Below are 21289 nucleotides of genomic sequence, written 5' to 3'. Positions count from 1 at the left end.
ATACTTGGCATTTTTAAGACTACTTTTATAAATATGTCCCTCCACAAACACTGCATCAGTTTTTTAATAACCAATTTCCAGTTCAAAATTTGAAAGCCTTATCAACTAATAAACACATTCAGCACTGTTAATTTGAATACATATTTTCCATTAAATTCAATATATTTACTGCCGGATAAATGCTGCAGAATGAAAAGAACTCTGTAGTCAAGCCTCCTTCCACAGACATGCACAACGAGGGAAGAAAATGCTGTTGTTCTTTTATGGCAGCTTGACAGTATATGAATATTAGATATTACACCCAATCATCATTTTTATTTATTCATTTATCTGCTAAATGTCTGTTTCTTATCGCTCCTTGCAAGCCATCCGCTATTTGGAAACACAATGTCGAATGCAAGCGTAGGAATGCTTGGCACAATGGGACATAATGGAGACACATAGAATGGCAAACACAAGTACAGTTTTATAGACATGGCAGATTTGCGTAGAAGACAATGAATAATTCTCTTTCTCCATTAAAAACCTACTTGAGACAGCAGAATGCACAAGAATCTGCCGTGTCTTATCAGCGCCGACAGTATGTATGGTTGTATTTTCTCCAGGGGAGTATGGAACACAAAAACTGGGGATGCTTTTTTTTTTCTCCCAATTACAACAAAATGTAAGTAACAAAGCTGCTACATTTACATTACAATATACTTCAATTCGTAGAAAATCCCCAGATATTATGTTTCTTTCTGAATTGCCACAGAGACAGATGGATGCCCAGGCGGGGACAGACTGGCAGACAGATAACCAGGAATGAAAAGGGACCCTCAAAAATGGACAGAAATGGGCTAGAAGTAGATATAAAGATACGCCAACAAACAGCTAAACAAAGACAGTTGTGGATCGTCTCAAGAGGTTTACTCGCTTATTTTTTTGGTTTTCATTCAGTAACAGCACCACAAGCAGAAAATACAGGTTGTCACCATCTTTCAAACTAACCTTGTTGTGGTTTTGTTAGAAATCACCACAAAACACAGCTTTATGGGTGTAAGGAGCATCTGAGCCGATGGTATGACAGTTTCTCAAATAAAATACGCCACAGTCTGAGCTGATGTTCACATTCATATTTTATATATTCATATTACTTCATGTATTCTTAAAACAAGATGTGAATTGCAGAAAAGGCAATTCCAGCCAACGCGATCAATCAGTTATAGGCAAAGGATTAAGATTTCGGCCACCACCTTCTTATATCCGTTTAGACATTTACGTTTGAAGCTGCATAAACTGTTAAAAGATAGATGACTAATGCTTCATAGATTAGGAACAAGACATTAAAATGTATAGTCTTCCAGGCTAACAAGTCTTCTAAGTCAAACAATGAATTAACTGCCCCTAGAATGACACAGTACACAACAAATATGCAATCTTAAGCAGTATCACTTAAATATGAAATTATTCAAAACTATATGACCTCTAAATAACTGCATTATTTCTAAGATGCCAAGTAGAGTTGTTTTCTTCCATAAGCAATCAAAAACAAATATATTAGAGAGACTATATTGAAAATACAGGTCCCATAGTAGAAACTCCATGCAACAAAGATGAATACACCTGGGGTCAGTTTTTTTAAAATATACAATTACCTGTGAACACCAGAACTTGCTCAGTTTTTGACCTACTGGCTGTATCTATCTGCATGTCTTCATTATGGTTTCACATGGAAAATAATTGCCAGAAGAAACAAAAAAATCTGAGTGAGACTTCACAAAGATGGAAAAGATACAAGAAAATCAATGACCAACTAAAAATCAGTGGAAACACAGTTGCAGCAGTAATCAGAAGCATGAGCCACAGTAGCACTAATCAGAACTGCAGAGGTCGTCCTTCGAAACTAATGCCACAGTATTTGTACAATCTAGCTCGGAAAAACTGACTGACAGGTGCCTCAGACTTGGTACTGGGATCATTAATGCAAATCAGAGTTTCTGCAACAGTTCAGACAGTGTGAAGGACAGCTCATAATGTCCAACTCTACGGATGCCATCCAAGAAACAAACCCTTGCTTGCTCCTTGGTGCAAAATTACAAAATTAAACTTTGCTAAAGGACATGTAAAGGCTCCTGATGAATAGAGGAGGCACATTTAGCTCAGATGAGACCAAGATAAATTTTCTGGGCTCGGATAGAATAGAACAGAATAGAATATGCTTTATTGTCATTATACAGTGTATAACGAGATGGGATCCAGCATGTTTGGTATGTACCTGATCAAAACTACCACAGTGAATGCATAGTCCTGACAGTGAAGCACAGAGGTGGGAGTGTGATGACATGATTTTGAATCATTTGACATTTAAGTGATGTTACACAATGATGTACTAACTTGCTTTATGTTGCATACAGCTTTGTGAAAAAAAGGTATATCGCAAGGAAACTGTTAAGATTTTTATATACATATTTGAATAAGGAAACACTGGATTGTCTTTTAAACCGTGCCTGTCAATAAACGTGATATACTCAAGCAACGGATACATAAAAAATTCTTGCTGTAATCTAAATAAATAAACAGATCTGTGACCTAAAAAACCCGAGTGTACTCCTCCATTTATCATGTCCCACAATCCATCAATTTAGAATCAGGAGTTTCAGATTAGGTGCTAATGAGAAGAACTTTCTTATAAAGTGACAGGTAGAAACCGCCTTATTTCAAACCTCTGACAACTGTAGTCTGCTTTTCTCTTCGCTATTGAAGTGTCTGGTGTTATCATGCCAAGATCTAAAGAGCTTTGTAAAGCCTTCAGATAAAACGGTAATAGATGCCTATGAGTCTGGCAAGGGATTTAAAAAGATCTCCAAATCCAATTCAGAGCTAATCATTCTACTTGTGAGGAAAATCATCTGAGTGTTGCCAGTTTTGTCCAGGAATGGCCATCCCAGCGAATTCAGCCCGGGAGCAGATTTTTACATGTAAAAAGGGGTTAAAAAGTCTCCAAAAACTCAAAATATCATCACAGGATCTGCAGATAACTACCGCAACTGGTGGTGTCAAAGTGCATCCGTTTACCATCAGAAAGAGATTGCACAAGTCTGACCTGCGTTGGAGGTGTGCCAGGAGAAAGCCTTTGCTGTCCAAAAAGAACATTAGAGGGAGACTAGAGTTTGCCAGTGAACACATCGGCAAAGACAGGGCTTTTGGAATAATGTGTTCTGCATAGATGAATCAAAGACAGATTTATTTGGCCACAGTAACAACAGTAATGTTTGGAGCAGACCAAACAGACCTCATACCAACAGAGAGGCATGGTACCGGAAATGTTGCGGTTTGGGGGTTGCCTTTCTGCCTCGGGGACTGGGCAGCTTGCAGTCATTGATTCACCTATGATTTCGGCATCTTATCAAAGGGTGCTTGAAGAGAATGCGAGGCCATCTGTCAGAAAGATGAAACTGAATCGGAAGTGATCCACGAGATCCACCGAGGAACGGCTGAAAAAGAGAGATGGAAGGTTACAGAAGGGCCTAGTCAAAGAAAATAAAAGCCCACAATTCAGTCTGAGTAAAATGCATGAAAACCCTCTAACATCTTGCAAAGTGAAGGAATTTTTCATGGTAGAGCGGTCAGAATTTCAGCAAACCGATGTCAGAGCCTGATGGATAATTATGCAAAACGCCTACAAGAAGTTATTTCTGCTAGAGGGGACAATACAAGCTTCCGAGGCCAAGTTAGTTGTTTTCCGGAGAAGAATATCACATCTGTTGGTGTTTTTGTTGAGTAAAAAAAAAATTGAAAAAGATAATTTGTGCTTGTGTGAAATTGTCTTTAAGTGTAGGCACAGTTTCAAAGAGAATCAAATGTTTAGTTGCCTAAATATGTCAAGAACTGTTTCCATGAAGTATATTTAGTTTCTAACATGAGAACTTTCTCATCTGGTTGCACTTGTATTTAAACTAAAATCGCACATTTTTAGGGTAATGCTGTGACCGCTAGAGGGTTTTGACACAAAGATTGTATTGGGTTTTTTTTTGTTTGTTCATCCTAATTGACTTTTACATCTCCATGGATTGTTGTAAAAACCTATTAAACATCTGGCTCTGCAGAATGGATTCAGCAACTACAGCTTAAGCAACAATTCGAGCAGTGTTTGTGATCAGACTTTATTCTAAGACAATTCAAAGGATAGATTTTCATCTCGACTGGCAGACTCGGTTACCATGCTGCAGATCTAACAGGCCTGCTGGCTCGCAATTATTTTTCACCAATCATGGGTCTATGCGAGTAGCCTCATTTGGGCATTGTATCCCAGAGGGCGGTTTGAAGAGAAATGAGAACAAATGGCATCCTCGCCTGTTAGCAAAATTTTTGTCCCCTTGTTAACTATAGATTCGGCGCGGCGCTGCACCTAGCAACAACAATTCACCTAATCACCATTAATCACCATAGTGCTCATTAGACTTGTGCAAATTGCAAAACGCCTGGCCCAGTCTCCCTTTTTCCCCCGCTTTAAAAAATACAGAGCCGAAAAATTGCACCTCTGATGAGTATGAGGTTTTCATCCTTATAGAATTAGACTTCCGTGTCAGCTTTTTCCTACCTTGTCAGCCCTTTCACTTGACTGGAGGTATGGCTGAGGAGATGAGGCGAAGAATTCTTCAGGCCTATTTCAGCCTTATAATGGGCTGCCGATTTCCCTGTAGCCACGGAGGAGGAGACGCGTGGATGCATGCCATTTGTAGACCACAGCTGTTTGTCAAAGATATGATTATATAGAATGACACAGATACATCAGAGATTTTAATCTCAACTCGCTCAGCATGGCAACCGACAGCACTCTGTTGAGTCTCATCTATCTCAGATCATACAAAGAGTGACGCGGGGTGGAAGGGGAGAAAAAGAAGTTAGGGGAGGCAAAAAGATTATCAAAGCTTGCTTTCCAAGGAGAGGATAAGACAATCCCATGCAAGCATTGTCTTTGTGGAGATATTTTCGAAGTCCCCTCTGTTGTTGAAAAAGACTGTATTCTGAAATAAGCTAGGCCATATAATTCAGCAGCGATGTGTGTCGGACGAAAGAGAAAATCTCTAAATCTGCAGTTTCATGCAGCTCCTCCCCGCCTCTGATTTCTGCCGCTTGGCTTGCCAGATAAGATTCGGAACTTCAAACATGCAGTCAATGCTCATCCTGTTAAAGCAGAGATAGAGGACGAGGCTCGCTGAGTTGAGATGTTTCTATACGCCATGTCGGCCTGCTGTGGAAATGCTAATAACGCAACATTCAGCATAAACTCTCACACACACACGTGCATTTTCTTTACATCAGCATACAATATGGAATGACATGCATGGATACCTGCATAAACACAACTAATATCTCGAACATGCGTGTGCACACACTACACATGCCTCCATGTATCTCATCAGCTATAAAGCAGCAGTTGCATCAGAGACACACAAGTGCAGAAATAGGCTACACTTTCATGCAAACTGTTTCTTATTCTCCTTAAACCTACTCTAAGTGTTTGATAATGAACATCCCAAGCGTGTCTGTCTGGAAAGATGGTAATGGAATATTTATAGAATATTTCTGGGAATACTTGTGGGAAACTCTGGTTATAACAAGCGTCTTTGTTCTACTGAGGCACAATTTCTGCTTCCCTATGTTGCATCCCTAAGTCTTTCTGCTATTCTCTCTCTGTTTCTGGCTTTTTGTCTCATTGCATATACAGTATCTTTCTCTCTGCCTTCCTACCTTTCTCTTTGTCTGGTTTTTCAACAACCTCAAAACCTGAACTCAGTCAGAACTTCAATCTGAACCTCATATGTAATGCATTACAATAGTATCCATCATGTAAGTGAACTCATGTACCCTGCTGGCTCTTCTTTGTCTGTTGTAGCAGCATGGAACTATGTACAATATTCACACTCTAACTGAAAACCGTCTTCAACAACCTCATATCATCCTTTGTGCTTTCTGACAGCTGGAAACAGCTGGAATCTCCCAAATAACACCCCTCAGGGTGTATGTGCTGCAGTGTTATCAGAAGCAAACGAGAAGTCTTCCTTTTTTTGGCTATTAAGCTGAGAAAATAAATGTTTAATGTTCACTATTGTATGCATGTTCTTAATGCGCTGCAGGCTGATACAACATAACACTGACAAGATTTGAGCCTGGTTTCTCACATGAGCTGCAATCTGCAACTCCATCCTGACATTTATAAAAAAGAAAAGAAAAAAGCCGGTTCAGCATGTGTTTGATGTAAACATGTCCCAGAGCGCATCTCTGTTAAATGTCGCAAGATGTTTTTGGATAAGCACAAAACACTCACATGGCTTGAAATCGTCTCTGCAGCAGAAGGATGACGGTTTCCACAACTCATGTAGAGGTGTCTTTGTGTCTGTTTTGTCATGCAAAAAAGGCAAATTTTGGACAACACACGAGTAATTTAGCGCCTTGGGCAGTGGATGTCATTATGGGTGTGACTACATTCAGTTTCAAATGCATTGGTTACAGTTCTAACCCTTCAATCTGCTTTATTCATTGCTTGGATTGCACTGGAAACATTTTAAGACATTTTTGGTCATTGTTTTTGGGCCAGTTTAGTGTAACTGCTCTCTACAGTGCTATTTACATGCAAAAAGGCAAGCTAATTTCAGCTAAAAAGCATCTAAATCTGAATCATTTTGCGTATTTCCACCAAAAAAAATGGTTTGGAATCAAGACAACTGGTTCTTGTTTGGACTCACAAACTAGCAGAACCTACTGGAAGCACAAACCGTGATGTATGTCATCAGGCCAATGTAAGATTAAAGGTAAAAGCAAGGGAGAGGGTCTAGGAATGAAAACATGTTACATACCGTTCATCATGGGCATGCTTGTGTTCCTTTGTGCGGTGTCCATAATTGCCCCATGCAGCTCTGCAAAATGGAAGAAACATTTGCAATAAGGTGCTAAAAGCTTGCAGTTACACAATGCAAAGTCCATGACCTACAGCATGTACTGTGTAAAAAAAAGAAAACAAGCTACAAAATGGTGTGAAACCAGGGCCAGCACTGAGAACCAATTCCAGAATCAGATCTTTTGAGGTGAAAAAGCAGTATTTATGTCATCTTTCCAGAGCCAAACATTAGTACACCAAATTATTTCCCCAGGAACATACAAAAGAGAAAATCAGAGCAGAATCTTGGACAGGCAGTTAAACAGAAGAACAACTTTGAATGGAGGTATGAGTGCACGAGGTAAGCAGAGACACAAAGAGACATTAGTTGAGAAGTTGAACAAAATCTTAGCTTCGTTTTACAGTGACGTCAGTTAAACATGATGAGTTCCACAGATGCGATATCTATCTGTTTTTTTGTTACAGCTCATCGCCGGATTTTGTGAGCCGTCTGACAAGCACAACATTGTTCATGATGATAACCGGTACGAGCCAACTCTTGGGGAAACCTGCTCACAACATGTTGCAAGTTACAACACTGAAATTCACAGTTTAAAGCAGTTTTATTCTAATATGAGGTTGAGCAGAGCCCTACAACAAAAACCACAGCAACCCTAAAACTTCCCGTCGGTCTGACAACAAAGATTAATCCAATAACAGGCCTCTAACCTGGGCTTCTAAACAGAAAAACAAGAGAAAACAAGGACAAACAAATAAATGCTTGCTCACTCTTACATCTCCACTTAAGTGCTTAAATGTACAAGCGCTCGTACAAACATGCTATTTGCAATTTACTATCTCTCTCTCAGATCAAAACATCATTTTCGAAGGTCACAGTGAGCTTTTAGAGTCCAGCTACTCACATCAAACTTCAAAAATATTCACACTAGCAGGCTTTGTCGGTAGTGGAAGAGAGGAAAGAAGATGTCTGCCTCTGTTTAAAAAGGCTACTCCCTTCCAGTGGACCAATCCTGGAGCAGCAGTTGGTCACATTGACCGACCAATGAGAGAGCTCCACCTGTCCCAGTAATATTCCTCTTCCTGTCACACCCACACAGGTGGAGATCTACTACACTGACACAAAATAACCCATAACTTCTAACAAATCCTCTGTTTGTGCTCAGCTGGTGGCTCAAGCTTGTTACTTGAGCAAGACATTTGTGGTGAATCTTTTGCTGTGCAGAGGTGTTACAACACAACTGTAACAAAAACCAGCACTGGTGGATGCTATTTGGGCAAAGTTGAACCAACATTTTTTTGAAAATAGACAGAAACATGGAGGAACTAACATGGAGGAACTGAGGGTTGGGGATGCAACTTAAATACAAGAAGTTAATATAGTAAAAAGAGGACTCCTACTAGAAGTTTTAAACATTTGTGCTCAGGTGAATTCAGTATTTCCTGACAGCTCCTGAACACACCACCATTGAACTGGGTCGACTCCTCCCATGGCCCCGCCCCTGGTTGAGGGTATTTAAAACCCCTGTGGCATCATGGCTGCCTTTTGTTTGCTGGTTGTCACTGGAATTCTGAGGTTGGTGATGTAGTCTGGATTAAGTAAAGGTTATTGGCTGTTTTAAAGGTTTTGCTCATTCATATGCACATAGTGATTAAGGTACATTTGTTTGATAGTTCCTGTTTGCCTCGTCAAATCAATGTGTTTGGCTGAGGTTTCCAAAAGTTTGTCTGTCTTTTACCCCTCAAGTCTGCATAGCCAATACACCGTTATGCCAAGGTATGGCTTTTTTTTACCCAGCAGTAGAAGGAGTATGATAGCTGAAGCAGACTATTACCTGCTACAAACCCATTTTTGTGTTGTAAGTTTTTATTGGCTGCTGTTTTGTGTTCGCTTTGCCTCAGCTCTGCATTGTTAGCCTTTATTTTTGTATTTTAGATTGAGCCATTTGGTAGTTATTACATTTGTGTTGGAGCTGTGACTGTAATTAGCCTCGTCTAGTGGAGCTGGTTGGTGGTGGAGGTTGGAGACTTTAGTGTGGTTTTCCTTTACAAAAATATACCAAATACAAAAATTGCTGTGAACTCACACGCTTCTGGTCATTTGTGGCACTTAGTAAGACACACTGTTAAGTAACTGTCTACCTCTCCACTGCTGGCTGTGTCCATTTTCCTCTCCCTTTGCTAATTTTATTTTGCTGGAAATGTTTCTCTTTTCATAGATTTGATTCATTCTTTTGAATCCGTTTTAGGCTATTTCAGACATTAAAGCATTCAATCTATTAATCAATAAATGTACTTTCTTCTGATTTAAACCACGTCTGTCTTGTGTCAGTTAATTTGTCTGACTAGTGCATGACCAAAATGGTAGTCCAGATTTAATATAATATTTCTTGCGGAGACGTTGTTGAGTTTGCTTATCTCTTCTTACTCTGCCACATTAGCCTAAGCTGCATTACCAAAATAAAAGCTTCAAAACCTACCTATGCTATTCAAACCAAAAATACAGAGGGAGCAACATCTGTCTAGTGTCGAACACTTTTACAACAAACAACAAGGTGATGTTAAGCTCAAAGCAGTGTCCTAAGGGTAGTCCAAACCTGACAATTTGGATATCCCACAACTCTCAAAACATGGAAATTGGCACAACTTGCTTGTCGAATTAGTAGAACAGTTGGGACAACAAAGGCACAAATGGCCAGAAAAGCATGCTTCCTTGAGTAAAGCCAAATCCAACCCACTACACAGATGTACTAGAAAGTGCAACTAATTTTGCCCTACTGCATTTTACATACTTGACCCTTGACCCATGTCAATAACTGCGCATTCTCAAGGCAACATGTTTTTAATGAGACATCCTCACCTCAGTTTAAAGCAACATCAAATATGACGTGCATCAGTGTCCATTGTTTTTTTTTTTTTATAACCTACCACTGCGTTTAATGATCTGTTAGATGACCAGAACACCGTTTGTGATATATTGTAAATATTTTAGTCTAAACACGGTAGAATGTGAGGACATTGTCATTTTTATTTTCTGACACACATGTAGTGTGAAGTCCAACATAGTCGTGGCACACAGTAGCACTATACAAATAAACACTGGCAAATTAATGAATATCAAAGAACGCATCTGGGTACACTTGTGCATCCTCGCTCATAGTTCCTCCAGCAAGCCTCCTCGAGATGCATTTTAGGAAATGAGACATCCTTTGTTATGATGCACCAAGGATCCGGAGTTGAGGAGGCTGAAATTAATGAAATGAGATGAGCCTTATAATTTGAAAGAAAATCAGTATTTTTTCTGGATATTTGAATTCCCCCCTTATGTTTCTCTTCTGACATTACCCATTCAAGGCATAGGCTATTCACTGCTTCCTGCGGTTGACTCATGAGGATGTCATATCCTTCTGGAATCTGTAAATTCAAGTAATCAAGTCAACCATAACTCAATAATCAGTCACCAGGGAACGACTGAGAGTCCTTAAACCCCATGTGTGTGAGTTTCTGTGTGCGAGAAACAGGGATTGATAACCTCGGGGGCAAAGAGGGATCCTTTAAGTTGACCTTCCGCTCTGTGTTTAACGGGCAGACAAAGGACGTGACCTTGGACAGCATCATTACAGCCGAATCTACTCGGTGGGTTCAATAGTTATTAACTTCGAGAGCGACTGGATAAGAGGTGGAAGAGGCACTACAGGAAGTGAGTCTGGAGGATGGTGTGGCTGCAACAGTGCTGAGAGAGAAGGAAGAGGACAAGAAAAAGCGAGTTGTCCCGGAGGCAGAGCGAGTAAATGAGTCATCGGAGTGGATCTGCTATCAGGTCTATTCTAACAGCGCTAGAAGTGAATGGATGCCTTAAAGGTTAGGCATAAAATGATTTCTCATTATGCTGCGATATCCCCCCAGGTAAACATTAATGCTTTAGTTATGGACTTGACTGTAAAAGCTCCTGGTGTAACGTGCTGCTTGTCTGCCATAAATATTGCCGGCTATGTATATGTATATTGTGATTTCAATGAGGCCGCTTTTTTATGGAGAGGAGTGTATTTTTTTGCGAGCTGCAGTCAGTAAAGTTGATGTGATGCTGTGTGTCATTTCTACTGCCAGGTAGTCACCCTGTCGACGGAGCCAACTCCCCAGGTGCTGCAGATCACAGCTGAGACTCTATTCAGCACTGACCCATTTCACTGCACAAACACACACACGAGCACAGACCCACACAGTCAAACGCTTTGCAACCAAAAGCTGTGCATTCATACAAAAGCAAAAGCAGCCACACACAAAACACTTACATATGTGCCAAGCTTCATTTCTGCTCTGTTGAGTCTGTTCGTGTCACAACTCCGCAGATGTTTTAGCCACGGGGACATGAACACTAAATTTGCACAAATTCTCTTCCCAGTCGTTTGGTTGGAACAGCGGGTTTTGAAATGATAATGAATCTGTGGGCCCAGGATCTCCCACATGGCATCATGTCTAGTGTGGAAACAGAAGAAATAGAATAAGACAGCCCTGGAAAGCAGCAGTATAAGATTCTTTTTCTCTTCCCCCCCACCACCCCTCCCTTGTCAAATGTGAAAGTCAAATTCTGGGTGAACTAGATAGATAAAGCAGTCTGTGTTTCTAAGAAGTGATAAAAATGTGAATCTGAGGTTAGCGTTACAGCTGCTGAGAGCAGATGGTTCTCCAGAACAGCTAATTCACAGTACAAAGTCTGGCTGTATCAGTCAATAACTGGAAAGCACAAGCAGCAATGGTAATAATAAAAACTCTGGAATTGTTGGGCGGAGTGATGAGTCATAGTGTGCACGATCCTGCACACGTAGTTTCAGGTGTTGATTACAGGTGTAATAAATAAACCTCACCTCATGCGCACTTAGACACGAGGAGAAAGAGGACTTAAAATCATCGACGGGTTGGATATAAGGGCGGTATAACCACAGAGAAGGCCAGACATGACATTGGAAAGGGGCACGTCAGCAGGGATGAAGCGGGGCGATATGTCGCTGCATCCTCTGGACTCTTCAGCTGCCCTCGAGCCAGAGCTGCTGTGCATCTTTGGAACGGGCGACTTGGGCCGATCTCTGGGCCAACGTCTGCTCCAGTCTGGCTACAGGGTTGTGTACGGCAGCCGCAGACCAAACAGCTGTGGCCCTTTGCCTCAGGGAGCTCAGGTACAACACATGACGGACCCTGGACTTGGTCACAATGTACATGGGGGCTAAAACACATGTCTTCGTGTCCTGAACGTGTGTTTTTCTTTCCAGGTGATGACCCACCAAGAGGCGGCCCAATCTGCAAATCTGATATTCATCTGCGTTCATAGGGAACATTATGAATTCCTGGGGACGCTGGCGCCTCATCTTGAAAGAAAGGTACACAACATCCTGAAAACAAATCAGTTTAAGAGCTGAATCAAGGAATATCACCTCAATACTGTCGGATCGCAGCCTTATTTTGTATTATAGTCAGTTAAAGTAATATTTAAGGGGCTGAATCAAGAAAAATCTGTTAAAAAAGGAACATATTGAATAAGTGTATTATACTGGAAGGTCTCTGCCTTATTTTGACTGATAGTCAAAGTAATATTTTCTATCATTTTTTTTTTTGGGGGGGGGTTATATCATTACTATACATAGTCTGCTGGTAAATTCATAAAACAAATCAGTTTAAGAGCTAAATAGAGGATTATCACCTCAAAATTGATGCGTCTCAGCCATATTTTGCATTATAGTCAGTAAAAGTAATATTTTACACAATTTTTTGTTGGTTACATTACTGTTTATTTCGCTGGTAAATTCATAAAATAAAACAATCATTTTAGGAGCTGAATCAAGGAATATCACCTCAAAACTGTAGGATCACAGCCTTATTTTGTATTATAGTCAGTTAAATTAATAGTTAAATGCTGAATCAAGAAAAATCTATTAAATGAGGAACATACTGAATAACTAGAATTATACTGTAAGGTCTCAGCCTCATTTTGACGTATAGTCAGTAAAAGTAATAATTTAGATAATCTTTGTAGGTTTTACATCATTACGGTGTATATATATCTATATCTATAGATATTTCTCTGGTAAATTCATAAAATATAACAAATCAGTTTAGCAGTTTAGGGGTTAAATCAAGGAAGATCACCTCTAAACTGTAGGATCTCGGTCTTATTTTGAATTAAAGTCTGTTAAAGTAGTTTTTAAGGGGCTGAATCAAGAAAGAATAACACAAACCAGTTTAAAAAGAAATCAGTTCAAGAGTTGGATCACTCTCAATTGCCTCAAAACTGTAGGATCTCAGCCTTTTTTTGTGTTATAGTCATTTAAAGTAATATTTTATATGATTTTTGTCAGGTTTAAATCATTACTATGTATATAACTCCTTTAAATTCATGTCACAAATTACACTATAGGGTTTCAACCCTAATACGTTTTCCCTTTTTTCTGCCATTTTGATTTTAAACGTGTACTATAAATAACAGTAAGTTGAGTTGACTTGACTAAACATCTACAACAGCTTCCACATAAATTCTAATTCCACTACATATGTGAATCTACAAGGCAACAAACGACACATCGCTCCCAGTGAATTCTTAATCAGACGCTAAATGGGATGAATAATTTACCAGCAGTGTACATGTGGCTATCTTCTTGCCCTCACGTGTAAAGCACGTAGGAAATTGAAATGTTAAAAATGTAAACTCTTCATGAAGTAATCATGATAATTTCCCCGTAATAGCTCAGGATGATTCACGTGTCATTCGAGGTCAGGTCAAGTCGAGTTAACATTATTTATACAGCAAACCGAGAACACAAGCCTTTGAGCCAAAGTGCTTTCCAGAGCAGAATTGAGATTGGCATTGTGAATTACCCAACAAGTTAAGATTAGATGAAACTGTATTAATCCCAAAGGAAATTCTTGTGTCAGAAAAGAAAATATTGACATAACAAAAGAAATGCAGTGCATAAAAGTAGAAAAGCAATAAGATAAAAGGACGATACATAAGTTAAAACAAGGCTAGAATAGAAGAATAAAAAGGAATGCTGGCAAATATACTGAGGTAGGAAGTAATATTACACATGATAATGAGATAATTAATGAAATATTGCACATTACATTGACAATGTTAATTTGAATTAAATTAACATTGTTTGTTAACTTAAAAAACAAGCTTAAGATCTTGCAATATCAGTCCTAAGATTAAGAGCTCATGATGTTATATATAAAAACAAATGAATCTCACTAACTTAAATGTTGAGATTGCGATGATACGATATCATATACTATAGGAATTAAGGTTTTGACGCTGTAAAATTATGCATGGAAAAAGGCTGTGGCATAAAAAGCAGTGAAATCAAAAACCAAATATTTGGGCTCAGCAACAAAATGAACAGTCTTTTTGAATTATAACAACCTTTCAGTGAAATTCTGTTCAACCAACAAACTTACCAATTTAAGGGAATTAGTTCTCTGCAATCAATGGCATTTTAAATTACAAACTACTAAATAATTGGCAAAAACACAAGATTTTAAGGACTTGAAATCCTGAACTCGAGCCCTCAAGCTAATTTTATTAATTCGCTACAACCTGAATTTGGTTTTAAGTCAATAATTGACAGAAATTTCCCTTTAAGTTATGCACAAACACAATAACAAACATTATTATGTCAACACAATTCATCAAAATACAGCTTGCAACTTAAAAAGCTTATCCAAATTGGCAACTTTTATTTTTTAAAATCTTGCAACCATGCATCCCACTCATCCCCACTCACACCCTACTGTTAGCAGATAGCCGCCTTACCTGAGCCTGGCTCTGTGGGAGATTTTCTTTTTTTTTACCCTCCCTATCTCAGGGTTTTTTCCATTCCCTGTTGGGTTTTCTGTCCTTTATTTATAATTCATATGGTCTGTACTTTACTATGCCGAGCATTGTGAAATGACATATGTTGTGAATCTGCGCCAAATAAATGAAATAAATTGAATATTGAAGTGGTGGGAATTGGCAATTTGATTTTCATTTTAAGGTATGAATGTAAAAATGCCAACTGCTAAGTGCATAACTCGCTAAAGAAGTTGCCATATTACATCATCTGGTTTATCAGTGAGTTTGTGGTTCACGAGCCTTTTCATGAACCTTCAAAACAGCACTGTCATGCTGAGGTGGTGTTGCAGATATCGCTAACTTCTGATTGTTATTTTACACAAAAATTATCAGGAACAACAAAATTATGATCAAAGGTAGTTTTAATTTTGTAATAAATTTAAAGCCTGTTTTTAAGTTGTTCCAAGTTATATTTTCATGTTGTTTATTTGAAAAATGAAGTTTCGTACTTAATTACTACAATTAATATGTTTTTGAGTTGGCAAATTTAAAAAAAGTAAGTTGTTCCAGTGTTATATAGGAAGGTTAAGACTTGAATTCTGACTTCAAGGTGAAGAAAAAAATTGTTATGAAGCCAATTCCATTAGGTTACTTCAAATAATGTAAACATTTAAGTTGAAATTGCACACAATATTAAGTAGATGCAACGTTATTATCGTCACCTAGACATCCAAATAATGTTTGCAACTTTAAAGGTTTATCTAAATTGGTAAATGTATTTTTTAAATCTGGCAACACATAATGGAATAGGTGACCATGTTAGTTCATAAAGTGCAAAGTTTAAATGACCTTGACACCCTTCATGTTTATCTTGTAACTCCCTAAAGATGTTAAATAAGGAAGATTCACAGTTAGCAGTTTGTTCTCCACTAATTTCATCATATTTTATTGTCATTCTGAATCCGTGCCTTGGTGATTTTCCTCAGTAACTGCTCTGGATTGATTCCATGCTACAGTTTTTGTTAAGTCATACATAAAACATGACTTGCATTTGATAGTTTATGGCTGATGTGCTGTACAGGTTAAGCTACTGTTTAACTAGTAACTGTCTGCACCCAGTTTGATTGTATCAACCCAATGACCTTTCGTTATCAGCTGTTATCACTACCACAGAGATGTTGGTATGAGGCTGTAATAGGCACTTATCCCATCATCAAATCATGATGATGCTGGAGATCCAAACCCACCTGATTCGATCTGTTAACAGAATCAGCTGTGATAACAAATCACCAGCATAAAAGCAAGATTAAAGTCTAACCCTAAGATTTAACCCTCAGAGATAAATAATGTGCTGCAACATATAACAATGGTCACATTATGCGTACAGAACCTACAAATAGCTCTACAGTGAAATATAAATGGGTCATTACAGAATTGGAGGACATTTGGGCTTCAAAATTTAAAAAAAAAAAAATCAACCTTCTCTTTTACACTTTTCTGCTACATATTCATCAATAATAGGTAATAAACTATCAAAGGCTTCATTGGCTCAGTTTACACATCAAGGGTAGCATTTTTATTCCATGTGTTGTTTGTTGTTTGCTAACCATACTCTGATGACAGGAATGGGGTTGAAAATCCATGCTAATGTTAGTTTTTTCTCAGGAGTAGAAGCTAGATATTTAGCTAGCTGATACTGCTGACCAAGAGGACAAACTGACTGATGGAAAACAGTAAAAAAAATTTGTCTTTTCCTGATGATATGCATAACAGGGTTGCATGAAGTAGAGTGAGACATTCAATCAAAACTGACAATGTTATGAAAATCAGAAAAATAGAAGAAAGGACATAGCTTTGCTCTACCCATTCTTTTGGAAAACTGTTAGATGATGTCAACTCCAGTGTTTCATGTGATTCACTGTTTTCTTCTTCTTCTACCAGCTAAAAAAATTATGCGAACAGGGTTGTTGTGGGACACACGTTCCATGCATGATAATTATTATTTAAAATATTATGTTGATTAGAAAAATGTTCCCACATTTACAACAGACACCAATGAAAAAAGAAATAATACCAAAAAAAAGGAGGATTAGGTTTCATTTTACCTGTTTTACTTGAGAATCAATTTGGTCATCAGGGGGATGGGACAAGAGAAAAATGACACTTTATGGGGAACTCCAAACTTATTTCAGATTTTTAAAAATATTTTGAAACATTCTTATCTCCTAGTTTGTTTGTTTTTTTAGATTTGGTCTCAGGACAAGTGCATTTACACAACAACTACATGTTTTAGCATTTTGTACATGGATTATTTAAAATTTGATGGGTGGGACGTAAAATCTCCTCCAATTCTGAAATGACCCAAATGTTAAAACACTGCAGTCATACAAGTAAATAAATAGTCAGGAAATTAAAAGCACAAAAAAATGCAGTACAATAAAATCCTGTGCACCTCCTTATTATTTGACGTTGTGACTTTTTTTCCTCATTTTTAAAAGAATTTGTCTTTTTTTGAATGTCTTATTCTTCTTGTACAGCCCTGAGGAATACCCACATTGTATTTCACTACACATACTGTAAGACCATGTGGCAAATAAAAACTCTTGGATTTTGACTACAAATACAATGAAATAAACAGATACTGCTGATAGCAAATATTTGATCAGGAAAATTAAACTAAAGACTAACAAATAAATCAGAAAAATGCTTAAATTCTAGGTAGTTATTAACGCTAAAACAGTATTTATTAAAATTCTGTTCAATTGCAGCTAAAATGTTACCTAAATCATTCACCCACATTTTTAAAAAAAAACATTAAACGTATGGACCACCTGACTAATATTGTGGAAGTCTCCTTTATGTCAGATCTGGGTTGAGTTTGGATTCTTTGAGCTCTTGGTCGTGCTCCTCGAGCCTTTCCTGAGTTATTTTTTTTGCATCACATCACACATTGTCCTGCTGGTTAAATTTGCTGACACTGAATAGTGCCGTTGCCATAAGAAGGTGTGCTTGATCTGCAAAAAAAAAATATTTTTCAACATTCAACAATGGTCCTTTTGGCTTCATACAATCCATCCTTTGCGTAAAACCTTGGAGTTCAACAGCTCCTTCAGGATTTAACCGATCAGCTCAGTGGTCAAAACTGTCTTTTCATTCAAGACTTTTAGCCAAGGTGACGGTCAATAACTCTCAAGACTTGGAAAGAGTTATTCATGTCTTTGTCACCACTTCTTCGATTATCATACGTCTTTATATGTGGATGTAGAGCAGTCGTCTGTAAATCCTCTTGCACAAAACGTGGCCACCTAAGGGACATTTGTTTGTTTTGAAGGTTTAAAATGGGTTGGCACTTCTTTATTTAGCAGAACTCCTGCACTGGTTAGAGCACTGATGTTGTCAAACCAGATGCTACAAGATCCCGGGACACAAATAGAAACTATTGCTCCTTTGCAGTGGCTTCTCCTAATCTCTGGAACAGTTACTTTTTAATGTAAGAACTGCTCAGACTTCAGAAAGTCTCTCAAGACCCACATCTTATCACTGGCATTTAAATCAAGTAGCTCCACAGCATCTTTTATTATATGCTCTTAGTATTTTTTTTCTTCTTTGGTTTTGTGTGTTTTATGGCCTGTTAGTTTAATTGTTTAGCACTTTGGTTGAACTCTTGTTATTAAATGTGTGCAATACATTAATTTGGCTTTGACTTGATACATGGTAAGTGCCAGGACTCAAAGTTTCCCAGCAGAACATTGTACTGTGATGATAACCGTTGTAAATTTCAGAGGTTTTCAAGTTGTCTGTCATTGCATAGTCAAGAACTACAGCGAGAACCTCAATAATGACCCAAACAAGGAGGCAAAACTCCCTTTTAACAGCAAGATGCGTCCGTCAGAACCAGACTCAAGGTGGGCGGCTTTCTGTCTAAACTGGCTGGGGTGGAAAAAGAAAAAATGAGGACTCAGAGACGGCAAAGAAAATACACTTTAGAGGTTTGCCGAGGCCACATCAAAAACATGCAGCTTCAGAGCAGGAGATACCTGCAGAGAGGACAAAGCACAAACTACAGGAGGGAGAACACGCTCAGTAAATGACATGCTTTAGTGGCATATAAATGCATAGAGGAGGAGAAGCGCTACACAGAAATATTACAGTAATACTGCAGAATGTAAAGCTGCCACTGAGCATTTCATCTTCTAACGGACTCTCACACAGGAGCGGAGTCACCTCAGTTATCTTGTCTTGTCAGACTTTTGCCAGAACTTCTGAATTGCTCAACAAATTTATTGTAAAAGAAACAAATTTTTTTCTCTCTTTTTCATCAATGCTGACGGACGGATTTCAAGGTTCTGGTGGACCTCAGCAACAACCTGAAGAAAAACTTGTACCCAGAAGCCAACGCCGCCTACTTGCAGAGGTAACACACTCCTTAAAAAAATAAAAGAAAGATATTCCATTGAGTGCATGTAAATCACTCCTTCTAGTGAGGTTTTCTGTCTGCAAGAAACCTAACCTCCCCTCAAACAATCAGAAATCACTTTGGCAACAGTAGGCGCCACAGTTTCAGGATGTCTTATATGTGAAAATAACACTGTTTCTCGGGTAAAAGTGCTCCTAAACAACACATGAGAGAAGGAGACAGCAGCACAACTCCTCACCGAATCTGAAAGAAATGGGAAAAAAATTGCAGGGTTGCGGCTTCCCTCAGCAGGTCGGCCTTCTGTGTGTCTGCTCTGTCGAAGTGGAAACATCGATTCTCATCATTTCCAGGCCCTTCTTTTCCTCGTCTGCGTGTTTGTAGACAGAAACAATGGTGAGTAAAAAGTCCTCGCTGTGTGTTCTCTCCAGGCTGGTCCCGAAGGCTGCTGTGGTGAAAGGCCTGAACACGCTGTCTGCCTGGGCCCTGCAGAACGGACTGCTGGCAGGAAAACAGGTGAGAGCAGAGCAGAAGTGAGGAATGTGTTAGAAAGATGTCAGTGGGATCAAGGCGAAACAGAGCCGGGAAGCTTCCGAGCCTTAAGGAAGACTTTGGTTTGACTAGAGTACAGATACAAAGATGGAGCGGTAACAGGAGGGGAGATTACCAAGTTGATCCTTTCATGATGAGAAATGTTTGACTTCAAACCAGGCAACAATAACTGCTTTCATCTTTCCTGCAACTCTTTTGGGGGGGGCTGTTAAAATTCTTGCAAAACTTAAGGAAATGAATTGATTCGTGTGGGTGCCGATTATTGATTTTGTCGTCTTTCTGCAGCAGAGAACGAGGACGGCGCTCGTCTGAACACACAAACGGGCAAACACACTTTATGATGTTGCAAAGTTGAGAGACCGGTGTTTATTGCAGCTTCCGTTTCACGGCTACAAAGAGAAACACAAACACGCTGGAACCTCTGGAGACCAAACCTGAATCTGCCTCAAATCCTCCTCAACACAAACAAGCCTCCTATACATGCACACACAAACACTCCACTGCAGTGCTCCATTTCTTTGAAAACAGGTAGCAGCGAGATGTGCTGATTTTGGAGTGTGTGCGTCTTCTATCAGTGCACGTGTACTTACAGTATACCTACCCACATGCACATGCTTGAAAAGTGTGCGCTATTCCCCGGCCAGCAATTTGATTAGATCCACAGCGGGGCCGTGGCTCTGTCACATTTACATTCAGATGGAGATTTAGTCTGTCAGCCGTCCCCTGCTGTTACTGGTGCAGTAATGTAGGGAGACATGGCTGGCTGCCCGGTCCACTTACACACACACCTGGGGAAAACTGCTCAATCCTACTGACTCCACTATTCGCCTGTCAAACCGCTGCCTCTCTCCCTCTAACGCTCTCCGGCTCCATCCACCGCTATTTCTCAGCCCCTTTTACAAACAACTTAATCATCTTATCACGAGTGTGATAATAAGCTTCAGCACGGTGAGATCTAGAAATGGGATTACATATTGAGCGGCATATATATAAAAAGTATGCATGTGTCTTAACATAATCATGCACTTGCAGGGGCTTCGTCTGGAAATTACTGAAACAGCACTGGGAGATAAACAAAACAAGGGTAATTCTGTAGACAGACACTGTAGGTGTACACTGTGCAGTCATGCACTGGATATTCCAAACAGGGCTGGTGAGTCATCTAGCAACAATCTTAGAGCATTTATTAGCGACAGAAAGACACCGCTAATTAGAATGCAGCAGGAGAAAAATATTTATATTGTTATTCTGAGGTATTTCTGAGACGAGGATGCATTAATTTCTTGAAACTACTGCTGATAGACTTCGTTAGTGCACATAAGGATATTTTAAGCAGCAATTGGACGTGATGAAACTTCATAGATAGCAAAGACTGCCTTTTTGCCTCCACTTTGAAGACTTCTGTTGAAGAAACATTAAAGGCACATACATAAGTGATGATACACGAGTCATGCTGTTGTACCGGTAGAAATGTCTCCTCATTGCTGCACGAACAAAGACGCAGTATGTTTATGAGTCACTACCCTCCTGCCAGTTGCATTTTTGAAGCCAGGATGCATTCATTCTCATGGCTTTTGCTGACTGATAGACCACATATCATACCACATAATGGTACTTTAAG

At 39.1% G+C, this 21289-nt stretch overlaps 1 protein-coding gene and 1 long non-coding RNA gene across 2 annotated transcripts in view; one reads left to right on the top strand and one right to left on the bottom strand.

Annotated features, from left to right (window-relative positions):
• Positions 1–1904: 1904 nt before the first annotated feature.
• Positions 1905–7846, bottom strand: LOC118470777 (uncharacterized). Its single transcript, XR_004847918.2, has 5 exons — positions 7786–7846; positions 6843–6902; positions 6314–6382; positions 4583–4731; positions 1905–3476 (listed from the first exon to the last, which is right to left on the bottom strand). It is a non-coding gene; the product is annotated as an uncharacterized LOC118470777 (long non-coding RNA).
• A 3912-nt stretch (positions 7847–11758) lies between these two features.
• LOC111573140 (metalloreductase STEAP4-like) overlaps positions 11759–21289 on the top strand; it is a 16257-nt gene continuing 6726 nt past the window's right edge. The window contains exons 1-4 of the mRNA XM_023277157.3: positions 11759–12054; positions 12148–12255; positions 19046–19116; positions 19548–19632. Coding sequence (XP_023132925.1) covers positions 11836–12054; positions 12148–12255; positions 19046–19116; positions 19548–19632 — 483 coding nt within the window. The 5' untranslated portion in view covers positions 11759–11835. The remainder of the gene's footprint in view (positions 12055–12147; positions 12256–19045; positions 19117–19547; positions 19633–21289) is intronic.

The sequence above is a fragment of the Amphiprion ocellaris genome, chromosome 9 (genome assembly GCF_022539595.1).
Source record: "Amphiprion ocellaris isolate individual 3 ecotype Okinawa chromosome 9, ASM2253959v1, whole genome shotgun sequence".
Classification (NCBI taxonomy): domain Eukaryota; kingdom Metazoa; phylum Chordata; class Actinopteri; family Pomacentridae; genus Amphiprion; species Amphiprion ocellaris.
This window is presented reverse-complemented; position numbering and strand designations above follow the sequence as displayed.